Source organism: Oncorhynchus mykiss, chromosome 5, assembly GCF_013265735.2.
Source record: "Oncorhynchus mykiss isolate Arlee chromosome 5, USDA_OmykA_1.1, whole genome shotgun sequence".
Taxonomy (NCBI): domain Eukaryota; kingdom Metazoa; phylum Chordata; class Actinopteri; order Salmoniformes; family Salmonidae; genus Oncorhynchus; species Oncorhynchus mykiss.
This window is the reverse complement of record NC_048569.1, coordinates 38,458,137-38,481,217: the sequence shown is the minus strand read 5'-3', so window position 1 is coordinate 38,481,217 and position 23,081 is coordinate 38,458,137. Positions and strand designations below refer to the sequence as shown.

The window sequence follows — 23,081 nt, the reverse complement described above, 5'->3', positions numbered from 1 at the left end:
CTTATTGCTATTATAAACTGGTTACCAATGTAATTAGAGCAGTAAAAATAAATGTTTTGTCATAACCGTGGTATATGGTCTGATATACCATGGCTGTCAGCCAATCAGCATTCAGGGATCGAACCACCCAGTTTATAATGATAAATATTTGGTGTTTTACATTACTTGCACTTCTTCCAAACTGGCAGCGACTACAGGGCAAGACAGACCAAAAGGACATGGCAAAATGCTCAACCATTTAAGGTTTAAAGACGCACTATGCAGAAATCGCACCACCATTTCCTGGTTGCAAAAATTCTAATAGTTTGTTTTGTCATATAAACTGAAATTAGGCAAACAGGTATAGTGTATATAGAATCATTGTACCATCTAAACTGCTGTGAAATACATTTTCCATAACCAAAACTATTGTATTTTCAGCTGTTTGAAGCTGGTATACAAAACCGAAAGTAAAAGATTCAAAAACACAACTTATGAACAGGAAGCATAGAAATAACACACATATAACAGATCTACCACTTCTTAGACATGCTTTCAATGAGAATGACAAATCTATAAATTACATTTCTCTGTGAATTTGGTCAGATTGCCCAAAAAGTTACAAATTGCAGCTATAATCTGGCCCCTGTACAAGTTGTAGGGACACTATAACCACATATGAGTTAAATTGGTGCAGCATTCTCACTCACGGGTGCAACAAAAATATATTTTTACAAGGCACACCTCAAACTATGTTAATGAGACAGAAACAGCAGTGCTGTGCACCCACTAGTGGTCAAAAGGTTTTTTGTACAGATGGAACGCTCCAAAGATACTGTACTGTACTGCATTCTGTGGGGTGGAATTACAGTACCATTCGAAATACAGCAACTCTTTCCCTGCCCACAACATTTTCCCACAATGCACCACAATTTACAGTATGCTGCAGAAAAATGTTTCAGATTATTTTACTGTTGATAATACCCTAAATGTGCATATAATTTACAGTTTTCAGTTACAGTTGTGTAACCTCCTTGGACCATAACAATCCTCACTTGCTCTCCTCACTTGCTTGTCTGTATTGTACACCACAAAACCTTCAGACAGACTCAACAGGGGTGTTTCAGGAGAGGAATTTCTCTACCGACTCCAGCAGTTCAGTGGAGCAGTTTAAACTCTGCAGGCCCAGTAGCAAGTTCTTCTCACGGGTCTGTGCTCCATGCTCCTCCCCCTTATAGTCCCCCATCGTCTCTGACGAGGGGATGATGATGATCTGGGAAACATTAGAGTGTCTGTGTTTGTTGTGGATCAGGGTCCTGGGGATCCTAGGGGGTGAGGCTGGCTCCACCTCAAGGGCTGACTGGGGGACTCTGTCCTGGGTCTTCTCCTTGTCCTGCTCCTGCCACCCCTCTCTAGCCTCCTCTCTGGTCATAAGGAGGGGCACGGTGGCCATGTTAACAGATTCAGACACCAGGTCGTGGTCACAGCTGCTCAGTGAGCCCCTATCACACTATGAGAGCACCAAAATAAATGGGTCGTGAATTACATTTTTACCATCCTCATAAGTTTCAAGTGGTGACTTCTCAACTATATAACATTTAGAAAAACTCCTGTCTATGCCTCTGTTCCATTGCAAATTGCGTAAATAATGTATAAATAAATAAATACATAATGTTAAAGCACCTGTGAACCTGAGTATACCAGGTACCAGCTGTTATTTACAGTGCCTTGCGAAAGTATTCGGCCCCCTTGAACTTTGCGACCTTTTGCCACATTTCAGGCTTCAAACATAAAGATATAAAACTGTTTTTTTTGTGAATAATCAACAACAAGTGGGACACAATCATGAAGTGGAAAGACATTTATTGGATATTTCAAACTTTTTTAACAAATCAAAAACTGAAAAATTGGGCGTGCAAAATTATTCAGCCCCCTTAAGTTAATACTTTGTAGCGCCACCTTTTGCTGCAATTACAGCTGTAAGTCGCTTGGGGTATGTCTCTATCAGTTTTGCACATCGAGAGACTGAAACATTTTCCCATTCCTCCTTGCAAAACAGCTCGAGCTCAGTGAGGTTGGATGGAGAGCATTTGTGAACAGCAGTTTTCAGTTCTTTCCACAGATTCTCGATTGGATTCAGGTCTGGACTTTGAATTGGCCATTCTAACACCTGGATATGTTTATTTTTAAACCATTCCATTGTAGATTTTGCTTTATGTTTTGGATCATTGTCTTGTTGGAAGACAAATCTCCGTCCCAGTCTCAGGTCTTTTGCAGACTCCATCAGGTTTTCTTCCAGAATGGTCCTGTATTTGGCTCCATCCATCTTCCCATCAATTTTAACCATCTTCCCTGTCCCTGCTGAAGAAAAGCAGGCCCAAACCATGATGCTGTCACCACCATGTTTGACAGTGGGGATGGTGTGTTCAGCTGTGTTGCTTTTACGCCAAACATAACGTTTTGCATTGTTGCCAAAAAGTTCAATTTTGGTTTCATCTGACCAGAGCACCTTCTTCCACATGTTTGGCGTGTCTCCCAGGTGGCTTGTGGCAAACTTTAAACAACACTTTTTATGGATATCTTTAAGAAATGGCTTTCTTCTTGCCACTCTTCCATAAAGGCCAGATTTGTGCAATATACGACTGATTGTTGTCCTATGGACAGAGTCTCCCACCTCAGCTGTAGATCTCTGCAGTTCATCCAGAGTGATCATGGGCCTCTTGGCTGCATCTTTCATCAGTCTTCTCCTTGTATGAGCTGAAAGTTTAGAGGGACGGCCAGGTCTTGGTAGATTTGCAGTGGTCTGATACTCCTTCCATTTCAATATTATCGCTTGCACAGTGCTCCTTGGGATGTTTAAAGCTTGGGAAATCTTTTTGTATCCAAATCCGCCTTTAAACTTCTTCACAACAGTATCTCGGACCTGCCTGGTGTGTTCCTTGTTCTTCATGATGCTCTCTGCGCTTTTAACGGACCTCTGAGACTATCACAGTGCAGGTGCATTTATACGGAGACTTGATTACATTGCATTTATCATCATTAGTCATTTAGGTCAACATTGGATCATTCAGAGATCCTCACTGAACTTCTGGAGAGAGTTTGCTGCACTGAAAGTAAAGGGGCTGAATAATTTTGCACGCCCAATTTTTCAGTTTTTGATTTGTTAAAACAGTTTGAAATATCCAATAAATGTCGTTCCACTTCATGATTGTGTCCCACTTGTTGTTGATTCTTCACAAAAAAATACAGTTTTATATCTTTATGTTTGAAGCCTGAAATGTGGCAAAAGGTCGCAAAGTTCAAGGGGGCCGAATACTTTCGCAAGGCACTGTAAATGTTGTATTACACTGTCAGCCTGACAGATTCGTTTCATGTTCAGAAAAAGCATTACAGCGCCCCCCAAACGTGTGTTTGAGTGACAGTTCGCCACAGAAACCGTGCAAAGTTCTACCCAGCCACCAACTCCTAGCTGGAACTCCAACCTTACCTTTTCCTGACTGTTGCTGTTCCTTATCTTGGCCCGCTGCTGGGATGACTGTCTGCACTCCTTCACCCTCAGAGCTCCAGAGGAGTGGCTGATTCTCAGAGACTGGCCCTGCTGGTCCATGGGGTCCAGCTCGACATCACTCCTCATCTGCTGTGGAGTTTACACACAATACGGGTTCAAGTCAGGCAGGTCCAAGTCAGCCAGGTTCAAGTCAGCCAGGTCCAAGTCAGCCAGGTCCAAGTCAGCCAGGTCCAAGTCATCCAGGTCCAATTCAGCCAGGTCCAAGTCATCCAAATCCAAGTCATCCAGGTCCAAGTCAGCCAGGTTCAAGTCATCCAGGTCCAAGTCAGCCAGGTCCAAGTCAGCCAAGTCCAAGTCATCCAAGTCCAAGTCATCCAGGTCCAAGTCAGCCAGGTCCAAGTCATCCAGGTACAAGTCAGCCAGGTCCAAGTCATCCAGGCCATCCAGGTCCAAGTCAACCAAGTCATCCAGGTCCAAATCATCCAGGTCCAAGTCATCCAGGTCCAAGTCAGCCAGGTCCAAGTCATCCAGGTCCAGGTCATCCAAGTCATCCAGGTCCAAGTCATCCAGGTCATCCAGGTCCAAGTCATCCAGGTCCAAGTCAGCCAGGTCCAAGTCATCCAGGTCCAAGTCAGCCAGGTCCAAGTCATCCAGCTCCAAGTCATCCAGGTCCAAGTCAGCCAGGTCCAATTCAGACAAGTCCAAGTCATCCAAGTCCAAGTCATCCAGGTCCAAATCATCCAGGTCCAAGTCAGCCAGGTACAAGTCATCCAGGTCCAAGTCATCCAGGCCATCCAGGTCCAAGTCAACCAAGTCATCCAGGTCCAAATCATCCAGGTTCAAGTAATCCAGGTCCAAGTCAGCCAGGTCCAAGTCATCCAGGTCCAGGTCATCCAGGTCCAAGTCATCCAGGTCCAAGTCATCCAGGTCCAAGTCATCCAGGTCCAAGTCATCCAGGTCCAAGTCATCCAGGTCATCCAGGTCCAAGTCATCCAGGTCCAAGTCATCCAGGTCCAAGTCATCCAGGTCCAAGTCATTCAGGTCCAAGTCATCCAGGTCCAAGTCATCCAGGTCCAAGTCATCCAGGTCCAAGTCAACCAAGTCATCCAGGTCCAGTTCTGCCAGGTCCAAATCAGCCAGGTCCAAATCATCCAGGTCCAAGTCAACCAAGTCATCCAGGTTCAAGTCATCCAGGTCCAAGTCATCCAGGTCCAAGTCATCCAGGTCCAAGTCAGCCATGTCCAAGTCAGCCAGGTCCAAGTCAGCCAGGTCCAAGTCAGCCAGGTCCAAGTCATCCAGGTCCAAGTCAACCAAGTCATCCAGGTTCAAGTCATCCAGGTCCACATCATCCAGGTCCAAGTCATCCAGGTCCAAGTCAGCCAGGTCCAAGTCAGCCAGGTCCAAGTCAGCCAGGTCCAAGTCAGCCAGGTACAAGTCAGCCAGGTCCAAGTCAGCCAGGTACAAGTCAGCCAGGTACAAGTCATCCAGGTCCAAGTCAACCAGGTTTTTTTGTGGGGTCCTTTGGGTTTGGACAGAACTGTAGGAGGTCCAGTAGGTCCATATGTAGGAGGTCCAGGATATAGACCTCCTGCTGTTCAGCTGTGATTGTGCAGACTTAGCACTTCCAGACGGTGTAAAGTGGAACCGGCAGGTACAGTAGTGCTGAATCTGCCCAAGGCACCCTCCCGAGACTAGTGGACCACTGGACACACAGCTCTGAAGGGGCTCAGAAGGACACCCATTTCCCCTACAGACCTCTCCCGATGGGTCCACAACATCAAACACACACCGCATCAGAGCATCATACCCAGAGCTCCTGGTGTGCTGCTGGATGCATGTGTGTGTTAGCCAGTTAGTCAAGAGCCCTGGGGTGTGTCAGGGAGTTGTCTTGGCACCTAGAAGGCTTTTTGGTCTTTGTCCTCACTCAGCAGCTGAGCTCTAATTCAGCATGTAAACACAAAGTAAAGTTATTGTGTGTTACGCCAATGACGCATAAGACACGTCATAATGCTGGAATCCATAGCGGTGAAACTGCCACGTCTGTTTGCTATATTACAACAACAAAGACGTTACTTCAAACTAAAGCACTGTTTTTCTCCTCAGACATCATTACATGCGAGATAGAACACCAGACTATACAACCTTTTTTTTACCATGAAGCTGGATGTTCATCTCAAAACAAAAACAGTAACAAATGTGCTTGGGGCAGCCAATGGTGCTATTTCACCTTTCGCAGCTTTAATCCATTTAGGAGAATACATCTTAATACTGCTCCATTATATGGTATTTGTCTTGTGATATTGTTTACATAGTAACGTGGTGAAAAGATCTCACACGTGATGGTTTAGGCCAGTTCTCTCTAGAGCAGGTATTCCCAAACTGGGGTATGTGTACCCCCAGGGGTACGCGCAATGCTGCCGGGGGTAGGCCAAATCAAAATGTGAAAGATTTTTTAAATTTTTTTCCTTCACATTTTCAAACAGTACATTTATATTTTCCAACGGGGCTATACATTTGGGTGAGTTTTTTTTAATCGCCTGAGTAGCCTCGTTTCACTGCCAAAAATAAAATTAAACCATCTAGTGTTCAGCGAAATAACAACACAATGTAAAATACAGGTAGCCTTGTCAAATAATTAACATCCAATCACATTAACCGTTACTTTCTCGCGGGAAACCTTCACTCTTGTACAGACATTTAGAGACGAAACATGACAATTTGAAAAATAAGCAACATTAGTTTTTTGAGCGAGAAAAAATAGGACTTTTGAGTAGTAAGACATGAATAAAAGCAACAGATACCATTAATAAGATTGGCTAGAAGCATCTTATATGGTGAGCTACCGAGTGGCTGGGACAGGCAAGCACCATACTATTGTGGAGTACTTCATTCTTCCTGCTGCCGTGGATATGGCTGGGACAATGCTGGGGGGAAAGGCCAAAAAAACACATACAGACAATATCTTCATCAAACAACACTGTTTCAGGATGTATCAGTGACATGATGTTTTGAAACAATTACTGCTTCGCATACAAGCCAGTTAATTCTATGCGCTACAGGATGAGTCAACAGACGTGGCGGGCCTGTCACAGCTCCTGGTGTATGTCCCTTTACGTTTATGGGGGGTCAATTATGGAAGACATCCTCTTCTGCAAACCACTGGAAATATATAAGTATTGGACAGCTTTGTGACATCAAATGGACTTTGGTGGTCAAGATGTGTTGGTATCTGTACTGATGGAGCAAAAGCCATGACAGGGAGACATAGTGGAGTGGTAACGCACATGCAAGCAGTTGCTCCCGACGCCACTTGGGTACACTGCAGCATCCACCGAGAGGCTCTTGCTGCCAAGGGAATTCCTGACAGCTTGAAAGACGTTTTGGACATTACAGTGAAAATGGTTAACTTTATTAAAGCAAGGCCCCTGAACTCTTGTGTATTTTCTGCATTATGCAATGATATGGGCAGCGACCATGTAACGCTTTTACAACATACAGAAGTGCGCTGGTTATCGAGGGGCAAAGTATTGACACATTTTTTTGAATTGAGAGACGAGCATAAAGTTTTCTTTAATGACCATCATTTTCACTTGTCTGACCGCTTGCATGATAATGAGTTTCTCACACGACTGGCCAATCTGGGTGATGTTTTTTCTCACCTGAATGATCTGAATCTAGGATTACAGGGACTCTCCGCAACTATATTCAACGTGAGGGACAAAATTGAGGCTATGATTAAGAAGTTGGAGCTCTTTTCTGTCTGCATTAACAAGGACAACACACAGGTCTTTCCATCATTGTATGACTTTTTGTGTGCAAATGAACTCAAGCTTACGGACAATGTCAAATGTGATATACACTGCAGTGAAGCACCCGAGTGAGCTGGGTGTGCAATTACGCAGGTAATTTCCCGAAACAGACGACACAAACAACTAGATTCGTTATCGGTTTCATGCCCCGCCACCAGTCCACTTACCGATATCTGAACAAGAGAGCCTCATCGAAATTGCAACAAGCGGTTCTGTGAAAATGTAATTTAATTAGAAGCCACTGCCAGATTTCTGGATTGGGCTGCAATCAGAGTTTCTTGCCTTGGAAAATCACGCTGTTAAGACACTGATGCCCTTTGCAACCACGTACCTATGTGAGAGTGGATTCTCGACCCTCATTAGCATGAAAACTAAATACAGGCACAGACTGTGTGTGGAAAATGATTTAAGACTGAGACTCTCTCCAAAACAACCCAACATTGCAGAGTAATGTGTGTACTTTCAAGCACACCCTTCTCATTAACCTGTGGTGAGTTATTCACAATTTTCGATGAACAAATAAAGTTTTATATGTAAGATGGCTAAATAAAGAGCTAAATTATTGATTATTATTTGTGCCCTGGTCCTATAAGAGCTCTTTGTCACTTCCCATGAGCCGGGTTGTGACAAAAACTCACACTCGTTCTTATGTTTAATAATGTATCGTATAGTGTGTTTGTGGCTGGCTTACAATGATGGCAAAAAACAACATTTGAGAATGCGCTGACCCTGGTGCTAGAGGGGGTACGCAGCTGGAGGTTGAATGTTTGAAGGGGTACAGGACTATAAAACGTTTGGGAACCACTGCTCTAGAGCACTGTGCTTTACAATGTTTTTGTTTTTTGTGATCAACATTTGAATACATTTTCTCAGAAACATACTTACAACATAACAGATTGTAGTACAGAAAGCAGTACATTGTTGCATTTGAATGTTTCTGTTTTTGTAGACTTGACTCCAGCCTTTGTGTATGCCTGGCAACATGAGACATCTATTCTTGTGCAGCATCTATCCACCCCTCTACCCCTACTCTCCAAACCCTCCACCTCTACACTCCACCCCTCTACCACTACCTCTACCCTACACTCCTCTAACTCTACCCTAAACCACTCTACCTCTACCCTCAACCCCTCCACTCCTACCACCCACTCCTCTACCTCTACCCTTAATCCCTCCACTCCTACCACCCACTCCTCTACCTCTACCCTCAACCACTTCACTCCTACCACCCACTCCTCTACCTCTAAACTCAATCCCTCCACTCCTACCACCCACTCCTCTACCTGTACCCTCAACCCCTCCACTCCTACCACCCACTCCTCTACCTCTACCCTCCACCCCTCCACTCCTACCACCCACTCCTCTACCTCTACCCTCAACCCCTTCACTCCTACCACCCACTCCTCTACCTCTACCCTCCACCTCTCTACCTCTACCCTCCACCCCTCTACCTCTACCCTCCACCCCTCTACCCCTACCCACCATCCCTCTACCCCTACCCTCCACCCCTACCCTCCACCCCTCTCCTCCACCCCTACCCTCAACCCCTCTACCCCTACCACCCACTCCTCTAACTCTACCCTACACCCCTCCACTCCTACCACCCACTCCTCTACCTCTACCCTCAACCCTTCCACTCCTACCACCCACTCCTCTACCTCTAAACTCAATCCCTCCACTCCTACCACCCACTCCTCTACCTCTACCCTCAACCCCTCCACTCCTACCACCCACTCCTCTACCTCTACCCTCAACCCCTCTACTCCTACCACCCACTCCTCTACCCTCAACTCCTCCACTCCTACCACCCACTCCTCTACCTCTACCCTCAACCCCTCCACTCCTACCACCCACTCCTCTACCTCTACCCTCAACCCCTCCACTCCTACCACCCACTCCTCTACCCCTACCCTCAACCCCTCCACTCCTACCACCCACTCCTCTACCTCTACCCTCAACCCCTCCACTCCTACCACCCACTCCTCGACCTCTACCCTCAACCCCTCCACTCCTACCACTCACTCCTCTACCCTCAACCCCTCCACTCCTACCACCCACTCCTCTACCTCTACCCTCAACCCCTCCACTCCTAACACCCACTCCTCTACCTCTACCCTCAACCCCTCTACTCCTACCACCCACTCCTCTACCCTCAACCCCTCCACTCCTACCACCCATTCCTCTACCTCTACCCTCAACCCCTCCACTCCTACCACCCACTCCTCTACCTCTACCCTCAACCCCTCCACTCCTACCACCCACTCCTCTACCTCTACCCTCCATTCCTCTAAACTAAACCACTCTACCTCTACCCCCCACCCCTCTACCTCTACCCTCAACCCCTCTACCCCTACCACCCACTCCTCTACCTCTACCCTCAACCCCTCCACTCCTACCACCCACTCCTCTACACTAAACCACTCTACCTCTACCCTCAACCCCTCCACTCCTACCACCCACTCCTCGACCTCTACCCTCAACCCCTCCACTCCTACCACCCACTCCTCTACCTCTACCCTCAATCCCTCCACTCCTACCACCCACTCCTCTACCTCTACCCTCAACCCCTTCACTCCTACCACCCACTCCTCTACCTCTACCCTCAACCCCTTCACTCCTACCACCCACTCCTCTACCTCTACCCTCAACCCCTCCACTCCTACCACCCACTCCTCTACCTCTACCCTCAATCCCTCCACTCCTACCACCCACTCCTCTACCTCTACCCTCAACCCCTTCACTCCTACCACCCACTCCTCTACCTCTACCCTCCACCCCTCTACCTCTACCCTCCACCCCTCTACCTCTACCCTCAACCCCTTCACTCCTACCACCCACTCCTCTACCTCTACCCTCAACCCCTCCACTCCTACCACCCACTCCTCGACCTCTACCCTCAACCCCTCCACTCCTACCACCCACTCCTCTACCTCTACCCTCAATCCCTCCACTCCTACCACCCACTCCTCTACCTCTACCCTCAACCCCTTCACTCCTACCACCCACTCCTCTACCTCTACCCTCAACCCCTTCACTCCTACCACCCACTCCTCTACCTCTACCCTCAACCCCTCCACTCCTACCACCCACTCCTCTACCTCTACCCTCAATCCCTCCACTCCTACCACCCACTCCTCTACCTCTACCCTCAACCCCTTCACTCCTACCACCCACTCCTCTACCTCTACCCTCCACCCCTCTACCTCTACCCTCCACCCCTCTACCTCTACCCTCCACCCCTCTACCCCTACCCACCATCCCTCTACCCCTACCCTCCACCCCTACCCTCCACCCCTCTCCTCCACCCCTACCCTCCACCCCTCTACCCCTACCACCCACTCCTCTAACTCTACCCTACACCCCTCCACTCCTACCACCCACTCCTCTACCTCTACCCTCAACCCTTCCACTCCTACCACCCACTCCTCTACCTCTAAACTCAATCCCTCCACTCCTACCACCCACTCCTCTACCTCTACCCTCAACCCCTCCACTCCTACCACCCACTCCTCTACCTCTACCCTCAACCCCTCCACTCCTACCACCCACTCCTCTACCTCTACCCTCAACCCCTCCACTCCTACCACCCACTCCTCTACCCCTACCCTCAACCCCTCCACTCCTACCACCCACTCCTCTACCCTCAACTCCTCCACTCCTACCACCCACTCCTCTACCTCTACCCTCAACCCCTCCACTCCTACCACCCACTCCTCTACCTTTACCCTCAACCCCTCCACTCCTACCACCCACTCCTCTACCTCAACCCCTCCACTCCTACCACCCACTCCTCTACCCCTACCCTCAACCCCTCCACTCCTACCACCCACTCCTCTACCTCTACCCTCAACCCCTCCACTCCTACCACCCACTCCTCGACCTCTACCCTCAACCCCTCCACTCCTACCACTCACTCCTCTACCCTCAACCCCTCCACTCCTACCACCCACTCCTCTACCTCTACCCTCAACCCCTCCACTCCTAACACCCACTCCTCTACCTCTACCCTCAACCCCTCTACTCCTACCACCCTCTCCTCTACCCTCAACCCCTCCACTCCTACCACCCATTCCTCTACCTCTACCCTCAACCCCTCCACTCCTACCACCCACTCCTCTACCTCTACCCTCAACCCCTCCACTCCTACCACCCACTCCTCTACCTCTACCCTCCATTCCTCTAAACTAAACCACTCTACCTCTACCCCCCACCCCTCTACCTCTACCCTCAACCCCTCTACCCCTACCACCCACTCCTCTACCTCTACCCTCAACCCCTCCACTCCTACCACCCACTCCTCTACACTAAACCACTCTACCTCTACCCTCAACCCCTCCACTCCTACCACCCACTCCTCTACCTCTACCCTCAACCCCTCCACTCCTACCACCCACTCCTCTACCTCTACCCTCAACCCCTCCACTCCTACCACCCACTCCTCTACACTAAACCACTCTACCTCTACCCTCAACCCCTCCACTCCTACCACCCACTCCTCTACCTCTACCCTCAACCCCTTCACTCCTACCACCCACTCCTCTACCTCTACCCTCAACCCCTCCACTCCTACCACCCACTCCTCTACCTCTACCCTCAACCCCTCCACTCCTACCACCCACTCCTCTACCTCTACCCTCAATCCCTCCACTCCTACCACCCACTCCTCTACCTCTACCCTCAACCCCTTCACTCCTACCACCCACTCCTCTACCTCTACCCTCCACCCCTCTACCTCTACCCTCCACCCCTCTACCTCTACCCTCCACCCCTCTACCCCTACCCACCATCCCTCTACCCCTACCCTCCACCCCTACCCTCCACCCCTCTCCTCCACCCTACCCTCCACCCCTCTCCTCCACCCTCTCCTCCACCCCCTACCCCTACCCTCCACCCCTCTCCTACACCCCTCTACCCCTACCCCCCACCCCTCTCCTACACTCCTCTACCCCTACCCTCCACCCCTCTCCTACACCCCTCGACCCCTACCCTCCACCCCTCTCCTACACTCCTCTACCCCTACCCCCCACCCCTCTCCTACACTCCTCTACCCCTACCCTCCACCCCTCTCCTCCACCCCTCAACCCCTACCCTCCACCCCTCTCCTACACCCCTCTACCCCCACCCTCCACCCCTCTCCTACACTCCTCTACCCCTACCCTCTACCCCTACCCTCCACCCCTCTCCTACACTCCTCTACCCCTACCCCCCACCCCTCTCCTACACTCCTCTACCCCTACCCTCCACCCCTCTCCTACACCCCTCAACCCCTACCCTCCACCCCTCTACCCTCCACCCTTCTACCTTACACCACTCTACCCTCTACCCCTACCACCCCTCTCTCCCAACCCTACCCTCCAACCCCACAGAAACACACTAACTCACTGTGTCTCCGGTGGACATAGAGGACACTCTATGGAACTTTGTCCTGGAGGTGGAGGACTGTCTGCTGAGCATGGAGTCCCTGAAGGAGGACTCACTGTTGGACACAGAGATAAAGTCCTTCCTAGGGGTCTGGGCCAGGCAGTGCAGACAGGGAACCTTCTCTGCCAGAGTGTCTCTGTATGTGAGAGTCAACAAAAAAGAAAGGGAAGGAGATGATAAAAGGAGGAGAGAGGCAAGAGGAAGGAGGGATACAACATCAAGCATATAGTACACCAAATCTCCCTATTGTCATCACCAAAGTCAGATGAAACAAGTCAGTTGTTATACAGTGCATTCGGAAAGTATTCAGACCCCTTGACTTTTCCCACATTTTGTTACATCACAGCCTTATTCCAAAATGGATTACATAAATGTTTTTCCTCATTAATCTACATACAATACCACATAATGACAAAGCGACAACAGGTTTTTAGAAATTGTTGCAAATGAAAAACAAAACAAAAAACAGAAATACCTTATTTTTGTAAGTATTCAGACCCTTTGCTAGAAGACTCAAAATTGAGCTCAGGTGCATCCTGTTTCAATTGATCATCTTTGTGATGTCTCTATAACTTGATTGGAGTCCACCTGTGGTAAATTCAATTGATTGGACATGATTTGGAAAGGCACACACCTGTCTATATAAGGTCCCACAGTTGACAGTGCATGTCAGAGCAAAAACCAAGCCACAAGGTCGAAGGAATTGTCCTTAGAGCTCCGAGACAGGATTGTGTCGAGGCACAGATCTGTGGAAGGGTACCAAAACATTTCTGCAGTACTGAAGGTCCCAAAGAACCCAGTGGCCTCCATCATTCTTAAATGGAAGAAGTTTGGAACCACAAAGACTCTTCCTAGAGCTGGCCGCCTGGCCAAACTGAGCAATCAGGGGAGAAGGGCTTTGGTCAGGGACGTGACCAAGAACCCGATGGTCACTCTAACAGAGCTACTCTGGGGAGATGAGAGAACCTTCCAAAAGGACAACCATCTCTGCAGCACTCCACCAATCAGGTTTTTATGGTAGAGTGGCCAGATGGAAGCCACTCCTCAGTAGACAGCCTGCTTGAAGTTTGCCAAAAGGCACCTAAAGGACTCTCAGACCATGAGAAACAAGATTCTCTGGTCTGATGAAACCAAAATTGAGCCATCCCTTCGGTGAAGCATGCTGGAGGCAGCATCATGCTGTGGGGGTGTTTTTCAGTGGCAGGGACTGGGAGACTAGTCAGGATAGAGGGAAGCATGAACAGAGCAAAGTACAGAGATTCTTGATGAAAACCTGCTCCAGAGCGGTCAGGACCTCAGACTGGGGTGAAGGTTCACCTTACAGCAGAACAATGCATGAGTAGCTTCGGGACAAGTCTCTGAATGTCCTCTGAGTTGCCCATTCAGAGCCCAGACTTGAACACGTTCGAACATCTCTGGAGAGACCTGAAAATAGCTTGTGAGGATCTGCAAAGAAGAATGGGAGAACCTCCCCAAATACAGGTGTGCCGAGCTTGTAGGATCATACCCAAGAAGAATCGAGGCTGTAATCGTTGCCAAAGGTGCTTCAACAAAGTACTGATTAAAGGGTCGGAATACTTATGTAAACGTGGTGTTTCAGTTTATTTGTAAACCTTTTTTTACCTGTTTTTGCTTTGTCATTATGGGGTATTGTGTGTAGGTTAATGAGGGGGGGGGGACTATTTAATACATTTTAGAATAAGGCAGTAACGTAAAAAAATGTGGAAAAAGTCGTAGGGGTCTGAGTACTTTCATAATGCCCTGTAGGAGCCCAATCTGGACGGCCAAGCACAATCACACCAAAGGATCCCTAGGGCAACTTGCCAAAACAACTGTAGGTTATGAAAGGTTAGGAAAGTACATAAAATGCTGTTTTGAGTTCTAACCTAGGGGAGGGACACATTAAGACGACTATACTCACCGGTATTTGGAGTGGATGATGGCATAGATGAAGGGGTTATAAATGGCTGAGGCTTTGGCTATGACAGCAGGGACGGCCTTGGAGTAGGGACTGAGGGCACTTCCATAGCTGAAAGGAGAGGTAACATTTATAGGACACTACAAGCCTCACAGATAAAGTAATCAAACCTCCTCAGGTCTTACGGACATTTGGCAGAAACTTGTTCTGCTCTGCTTCCACCCTCTGAATAGAAGACTGGAGTCTGAACTCTGTGTTTGTTCAGTATGTCAGCGGATGGTCAGTCATGCGTCAGTCCACGCCTGTCTGTGCCTTGGTCAGTCAGTGGGTGTCTGTTTGCACTGCCTGCCTAGTTGGCTCCTGTGCAGCCTGTTCGTATGGCTCGGCAGTGACCCAAAGGTGTTGTGGAGTGAGCAGGAGGAATCATATGCTTGATTATCCCTCCTCTCCGACAGACTGCACTCCATCACTTCACATCCACTCTCTTCACCTCTACTCTCGCTGCAGTACGTACAGTACGTTCCCCACACAAAACTAAAAAAAACAGCTATTTAAACTGTCTCTGACCCTGACAGCGTTTAAAAACTCTCAAAACAGACTCTCACCTCGTCAACCCATAGGTGCCTGCCATTCCGAACCAATCCAAGCCTCACTTTAAAATAATTTGTGGGATTCGGAATGTATATATCCCATATTTTTCTGCATTAACCAAAGATCTGCAGTAACTACAGTCCAATCCTCAACTTCATATCTGAATCAACAGTCAGAAAAACATTTTCAAGACCCCTGATCCTTCATAATATCCAGATCACATGCCCTTTAACTATTGCTCAAGCATCTCCACAACTAGATCTGGGCTTCATAAAGCATCTCAGAGGAGAAGTGCTGATGTAGGATTAAGTTTCAAGTTTTAATTTACACATTCATTAGCTATTTAGCAGTCTTATCGCATGAGGACAGAAGCTGTTCAGAAGCCTGTTGGTGTCAGACTTGATGCACCGGAAGCAGAGCGAACAGTCTATGGCTTGGTTGGTTGGAGTCTAACGATTTTTGGCTGTCCGCACCACTCTCTGTAGGGTCATGCGATCGAGGGCGGTGCTTTTGCCATACCAAGCAGTGATGCAGCCAGTCAAGATTACCTCAATGGAACAGCTGTATAACTTTTTGAGTATTTGAGGGCTCATGCCAAACCTTATCAACCTCCTGAGGGGGAAGAGGCACTGTCACACCTTTTTCACGACTGTGAGCAGGTGTGTGGACCATTTTAAGTTCTTAGTGATTTGAACACCCAGGAACTTGAAGCTCTCGACCCGCTCCACTGCAGCCCCATCGATGTGGATGGGGGCTTGCTCGCCCCCTCGTTTCTTGTAGTCCACGATCAGCTCCTTGGTCTTACTGACGTTGAGGAAGAGGTTGTGGTTCCCGGGCCCACACTTCCAGGTCAGCGACGTCCCTTTAGGCTGTCTCATCGTCGCTGATGATCAGGCCTGCCACAGTTGTGTTGCCAGCAAACTTGATGATGGTATAACTGGAGTCGTGCATCGCTACGCAGTCGTGGGTAAGCACACACCCCTGTGAGCCCCCCATGTTGAGGGTTAGCGTGGCAGAGGTGATTTTGCCTACCCTCACCACCTTCCTCCAGAAAGTCCAGGATCCAGTTGCAAAGGGAGAACTTTCAGTCCCAGGGACCTAAACTTGGTGACGAGCTTGGAGAGGACAATGGTGTTGAACGCTGAGCTGTAGTCAATGGATAGCATTCCCACATATATACGTATTCCTCTTATCTAGGTGGGTGAGGGTAGTGTGGAGTGCAATTGAGATTGTGTCGTCTATGGATCTTTTGGGGCGATATACAAATTAAGTGGGTCTAGGGTGTCTTGGATGAGGGAGTTGATGTGTGCATAACCAGCCTCTCAAAGTACTTCATGATTACAAATGGGAGTGCTACAGGGCGGTAGTCATTGTGTCCGAGAGCCATGTTTCAGAAAAGCAGTCCCCTTGGTAGCAAGTCCGCGATTGGAGGTTATCCATCTTATTATCAAGTGACTGTACATTGGCTAGTAGAATGGGCAGAGGAGGTGGCCAGTTCACCCTTCACCTTAATCTCTCCAGGATCCCCCCTCTTGCCTCTGTAACGTCTGCATTTCCTCATGGCCCGTAAAGTGGGTCGGAATTAGAGAAAGAGCCCAGTTGAAGCCGGAATTGAGGTAAATAACTGCAGATCTGATGTTCAAAAGTTATTGTCGGGTGGTAAGAAAGGAAAAAATTAAGTAGAAATTAACAACAAAAGAATCACAAAATAGCAAAGTTGGATTGGCGCTTGCAAAACGGCCGCCATCCAGGACAGCGCCATCTTTCATCAGATACCCCCGTCCATGTAATTGTATTCATAATTATCGAAAAACAGGCAAAACTGATCCTAGATCAGCCCTCCTACTGAGACACTTTGTGATATGGGAACTGAACCCCATTCAAATTCATATGTAACACCATAGTTACCCAGCCCAGGCGATGAGGGTGACGCAGGCGTAGGGAGACCAGGACATCACATACACGATGATGACTACAAAGGCAATCTTGGCCAGCTTCCACTCAGTCTTGATGGACTGCTGCTGGATCAGGGTGGACTTCCTTACCTGACTGCCCAGCTTCTCCATGTCTCTGTGGGTATCGGAGAGGGGATGTTCAGGGTGTCAGAGGAAGATAGACAACCAGAGGGCCCCATCACCTGGATCTGTGTTTTGATGGTGTGTGTGAGTGCATATGAGTGTGTGTATGCGTGCTTGTGTCCGTGCGTGTGTGTGTGTGTGTATATAAGTACAGTATACAGTTGAAGTCAGAAGTTTACATACACCTTAGTCAAATACATTTAAACTCAGTTTCTCACAATTCCTTGAAATTTAATCCGAGTAAAGATTCCCGGTCTTTAACTTCCTGACTGATGTCTTGAGATGTTACTTCAATATATCCACATAGGTTTTCCTCCTCATGATGCCATCTATTTTGTGAAGTGCACCATTCCCTCCTGCATTAAAGCACCCCCACAACATGATGCTGCCACACCTGTGCTTCACACTCGGGATGGTGTTCTTCGGCTTACAAGCCTCCCCCTTTTTCCTCCAAACATGACGATGGTCATTATGGCCGAACAGTTCTATTTTTGTTTCATCAGACCAGAGGACATTTCTCCAAAAAGTGCGATATTTGTTCCCATGTGCAGTTGCAAACCAGTCTGGCTTTTTTTTATGGCGGTTTTGGAGCAGTGGCTTCTTCCTTGCTAAGCAGCCTTTCAGGTTATGTCAACATAGGACTCGTTTTACTGTGGATATAGATACTTTTGTACTTGTTTCCTCAAGCATCTTCAGAAGATCCTTTTCTGTCGGTCTGGGATTGATTTGCACTTTTCGCACCAAAGTATGCTCATCTCTAGTAGACAGAACGCGTCTCCTTTCTGAGCGGTATGACGGCTGCGTGGTCCCATGGTGTTTATACTTGCGTACTATTGTTTATACAGATGAACGTGGTACCTTCAGGCATTTGGAAATTGCTCCCAAGGATGAACCAGACTTGTGGAGGTCTACATTTTTTTTTCTGAGGTCTTAGCTGATTTCTTTTGGTTTTCCCATGATGTCAAGCAACGAGGCACTGAGTTTGAAGGTAGGCCTTGAAATACATCCACAGGTACACATCCAATTGACTCAAGTGATGTCAATTAGCCCATGAGAAACTTCTAAAGCCATGACATAATTTTCTCGAATTTTCCAAGCTGTTTAAAGGCACAGTCAACTTAGTGTATGTAATCTTCTGACCCACTGGAATTGTGATACAGTGAATTATAAGTAATCTGTCTGTAAACAATTGTTGGAAAAATTACTTGAGCCATGCACAAATTAGATGTCCTAACCGACTTGCCAAAACTATAGTTTGTTAACAAGAAATTTGTGGAGTGGTTGAAAAACAAGTTTAATTGACTCCAACCTAAGTGTATGTAAACTTCCGACTTCAACTGTATGTCTATGTGTGTGAATGTACCAACTCACCTACTACCGGTGCGTATGGCCAGGAACATGCAGAGGTAGCAGTAAGAGATGATACCCAGAGGGATGAAGAACACAAAGACGCATAGCATTAGAGTGTAGCTCCTATTGGCTGGTGTGGAGGTCACATAATCCCACGTACAGGATGTCATCAGGCCCTCCGGGATATAGGAACCTGGATAGGAACAATGGTTTAGTTTAAAAGATCACATAAACGGTTGCTAGCCTGGTCCCAGATCTGTTTGGGCTCTTGCCAACTCCACTGGTGTCATTGTCTAGCAAAACATGGTATGACAATTCCACAAGGAGTTGGCAAGAGATTAGAAACAGTCAGAAAACTGGCACCCAAAAGGACGGTGTTAGTGGAGGGAACTCACTCCACCCCAGGAGAGGCGCCAGGCTCCAGGCCAACGAGTAGAGCCAGACTATGACGATGACGACGGAGGTGCGGCGTTTAGAGGTCCAGTGGAGGGCCTGCAGGGGCTTGGTGATGACGATGTAGCGGTCAATGGAGATAGCCAGCAGGTTGATCATGGAGGTGATCCCAAATAAGGCCCCACAGAAGGCGTACATCTTACAGCCTGAGCATAAATCATTTCACAGAGACAGATAACAGAAATTGTACAATCTGAGTAATCTCAGAGATGGAATTTCCACAGAATTACTTTGGTGAGTGTTTTTGTTCGGTGTGTACAGCATAATTCATCTCAACATACCAAACTAGCTGAAGCCTTCAATTATGACAATTGATCTGATGCGGTTATTTTACCAAATTTATGGAATGAAGGTAAAAGTACCTGTTTCTCCAAACACCCACTCCTTGTAGAGACAGTTGACAAAGAAAATGGGGGACTGTGTGACGGCCATGAGGAAGTCACTCACTGCCAGGTTCATGATGAAATAGTTGGGAGGCGTCCGAAGCTTCTTGTTACTGAAATATAGAACAAATAAACATATGCAGTGTTTGTTTAAAAAAAATTTCATTCATTGTTATTAGCTTACCGCTCATTTAAGCTTTTACCTTTCACTTTATCACTAAAGCTTAATCATTATCAAAGAATAGTTTCTATCCAGATAATGAAATAAAGATCAGGTCAGAAGGCAACGATGCAATGCTGTACTTTCACGTTAGTTAAAAGTGAAACCACTGATTTAAGGAGAATTTCCCCTCTCTGATGCAAAAACTCAAGGCAAACATACAATTTTGGAGAACTCTCCCAATTTCTCTGCTCAGGAAGAATTAATGCCATTAAAATGGACTTCCTCCCACAACTGCTCTACCTATAACAGAACATCCCAGTATTCATACCTAAATCCTTTCATAAACAACTGGACTCAATTATCAATCCTTTCATCTGGGATTATAAAACACACAGGATAGGTAAAAAACACCTCTGTAAATCCAAGATGAAAGGAGGATTGTCTCTCCCAAATCTTATATTTTATTACTGGGCCGCTAAACTCCGCGCTGCTACGTTTCTGCTGGATGACACACTTCTGTCATCCAGCTGGCTTAGTATGGAGCGTGAGGAGTGTCACCCCTTCTCTATTGGTGCTGTGATTCTGTCTCCTGTCAATCTGGAGATGTCACTTTATCGTAACAATCCTATTATACATAGCACAGTCCGAATCTGGAAGCAAATTTAAGTCCACTTTGAGCTTAGACCAATGTCATTCATGCTCCCTGTCGCCAGGAATCCCTCCTTTGCCCCCTCTAACCTTGATAACACCTTTGAGCGTTGGGGAGAGTTGGGGATAAGGACCATAGGGGATTTATACATAGAAGGGACCTTTGCTTCTTTTGAGTTGCTGAGGGAAACTTATAATCTTCCCAGAAGTAACTTTTTCCAGATACCTACAAATTAGAGACTACATTAGAAAACACCTCCCAACATTTGGGAATGCTAAATCTTCCATGTTTGACGGATGCATAAAAATATGCCCCACCTCAGACAAACTGATATCGCGTCTATATGATGCTTTTCAATCTGTTAGCACACCTTCTACAGATGCCATTAAGGCAAAATGGGAGGAAGAAGTAGGGACTGACATCTCGGTGGCAGACTGGGAAGAGAGCTTGGAGTATATCCACACACCTGCTCCATTAATTCCAGACATCGTCTCATACAATTCAAGGTATTATACAGATTGCACTATTCCAAAACTAAACTGCATAGGATATTTCCTGATACATCCCCTGTGTGATAAATGTCAGGCTGCGCAGGGTACACTACTCCACTGCTTTGCCCTATGCTCTAGCTTGTATGGTTATTGGTGTGGAATTTTTAGGATCCTCTCTGAAGTTCTGGAGACTTCAATAGACCAAGACCCACCTCTGATAATCCTGATTCCCTAAACGGATTAACCAACCCCCAAAAACAACTAATCTCTTACGGTCTCATTTCGGCAAAAAAACGACTCTTGTTGTTTTGGAAAAGGAGGGAAGCGCCCTCTACCAAATTATGGCAAACACTGTACACTTAGAAAGAATTAGATATATTCTGAACAATAAATTCTCAACATTTGATCAAATCTGGCAGCCTTTCCTCTCCTACTTGGACCAGTCGACGCTGTGAATTTGTACTTATTAACGCACTCTCAATTGCAATATTTTAATCTACCTTTCGGCAGCAAGTGCTGGCCTCGCCACCCGAGCAGTCGGGAGGGGAATAGGGGGGGGGGGGGGGGGGGGGGGGGGTGACATCTGCCCTCTTTCTTTCTACCTGTCCTTGTTCTGTCTGTATGTCGTGTTTTGTATTATCTGTTTTGTACCCAGAACTCTTGTTGTTCCTGTCTGCTCTTTTATGTTTAGATATGAATGGTATACAGTGCCTTGCGAAAGTATTCGGCCCCCTTGAACTTTGCGACCTTTTGCCACATTTCAGGCTTCAAACATAAAGATATAAAACTGTATTTTTTTGTGAAGAATCAACAACAAGTGGGACACAATCATGAAGTGGAACGACATTTATTGGATATTTCAAACTTTTTTAACAAATCAAAAACTGAAAAATTGAGCGTGCAAAATTATTCAGCACCCTTAAGTTAATACTTTGTAGCGCCACCTTTTGCTGCGATTACAGCTGTAAGTCGCTTGGGGTATGTCTCTATCAGTTTTGCACATCGAGAGACTGAAATTTTTTCCCATTCCTCCTTGCAAAACAGCTCGAGCTCAGTGAGGTTGGATGGAGAGCATTTGTGAACAGCAGTTTTCAGTTCTTTCCACAGATTCTCGATTGGATTCAGGTCTGGACTTTGACTTGGCCATTCTAACACCTGGATATGTTTATTTTTGAACCATTCCATTGTAGATTTTGCTTTATGTTTTGGATCATTGTCTTGTTGGTAGACAAATCTCCGTCCCAGTCTCAGGTCTTTTGCAGACTCCATCAGGTTTTCTTCCAGAATGGTCCTGTATTTGGCTCCATCCATCTTCCCATCAATTTTAACCATCTTCCCTGTCCCTGCTGAAGAAAAGCAGGCCCAAACCATGATGCTGCCACCACCATGTTTGACAGTGGGGATGGTGTGTTCAGCTGTGTTGCTTTTACGCCAAACATAACGTTTTGCATTGTTGCCAAAAAGTTCAATTTTGGTTTCATCTGACCAGAGCACCTTCTTCCACATGTTTGGTGTGTCTCCCAGGTGGCTTTTGGCAAACTTTAAACGACACTTTTTATGGATATCTTTAAGAAATGGCTTTCTTCTTGCCACTCTTCCATAAAGGCCAGATTTGTGCAATATACGACTGATTGTTGTCCTATGGACAGAGTCTCCCACCTCAGCTGTAGATCTCTGCAGTTCATCCAGAGTGATCATGGGCCTCTTGGCTGCATCTTTCATCAGTCTTCTCCTTGTATGAGCTGAAAGTTTAGAGGGACGGCCAGGTCTTGGAAGATTTGCAGTGGTCTGATACTCCTTCCATTTCAATATTATCGCTTGCACAGTGCTCCTTGGGATGTTTAAAGCTTGGGAAATCTTTTTGTATCCAAATCCGGCTTTAAACTTCTTCACAACAGTATCTCGGACCTGCCTGGTGTGTTCCTTGTTCTTCATGATGCTCTCTGCGCTTTTAACGGACCTCTGAGACTATCACAGTGCAGGTGCATTTATACGGAGACTTGATTACACACAGGTGGATTGTATTTATCATCATTAGTAATTTAGGTCAACATTGGATCATTCAGAGATCCTCACTGAACTTCTGGAGAGAGTTTGCTGCACCGAAAGTAAAGGGGCTGAATAATTTTGCACGCCCAATTTTTCAGTTTTTGATTTGTTAAAAAAGTTTGAAATATCCAATAAATGTCGTTCCACTTCATGATTGTGTCCCACTTGTTGTTGATTCTTCACAAAAAAATACAGTTTTATATCTTTATGTTTGAAGCCTGAAATGTGGCAAAAGGTCG

The 23,081-nt window shown here is 46.9% G+C and overlaps 1 protein-coding gene across 1 annotated transcript in view; it reads right to left on the bottom strand.

Moving 5' to 3' along the window:
* Positions 1–533: 533 nt before the first annotated feature.
* The window catches only part of opn4xa (opsin 4xa), a 44,239-nt gene continuing 21,691 nt past the window's right edge, over positions 534–23,081 (bottom strand). The window contains exons 2-9 of the mRNA XM_036977445.1: positions 19,470–19,603; positions 19,050–19,253; positions 18,676–18,847; positions 17,135–17,296; positions 14,639–14,746; positions 12,679–12,853; positions 3,456–3,613; positions 534–1,481 (exon numbers count right to left, since the gene is read on the bottom strand). Of these exons, the coding sequence (XP_036833340.1) occupies positions 1,103–1,481; positions 3,456–3,613; positions 12,679–12,853; positions 14,639–14,746; positions 17,135–17,296; positions 18,676–18,847; positions 19,050–19,253; positions 19,470–19,603 (1,492 nt within the window). The 3' untranslated portion in view covers positions 534–1,102. The remainder of the gene's footprint in view (positions 1,482–3,455; positions 3,614–12,678; positions 12,854–14,638; positions 14,747–17,134; positions 17,297–18,675; positions 18,848–19,049; positions 19,254–19,469; positions 19,604–23,081) is intronic.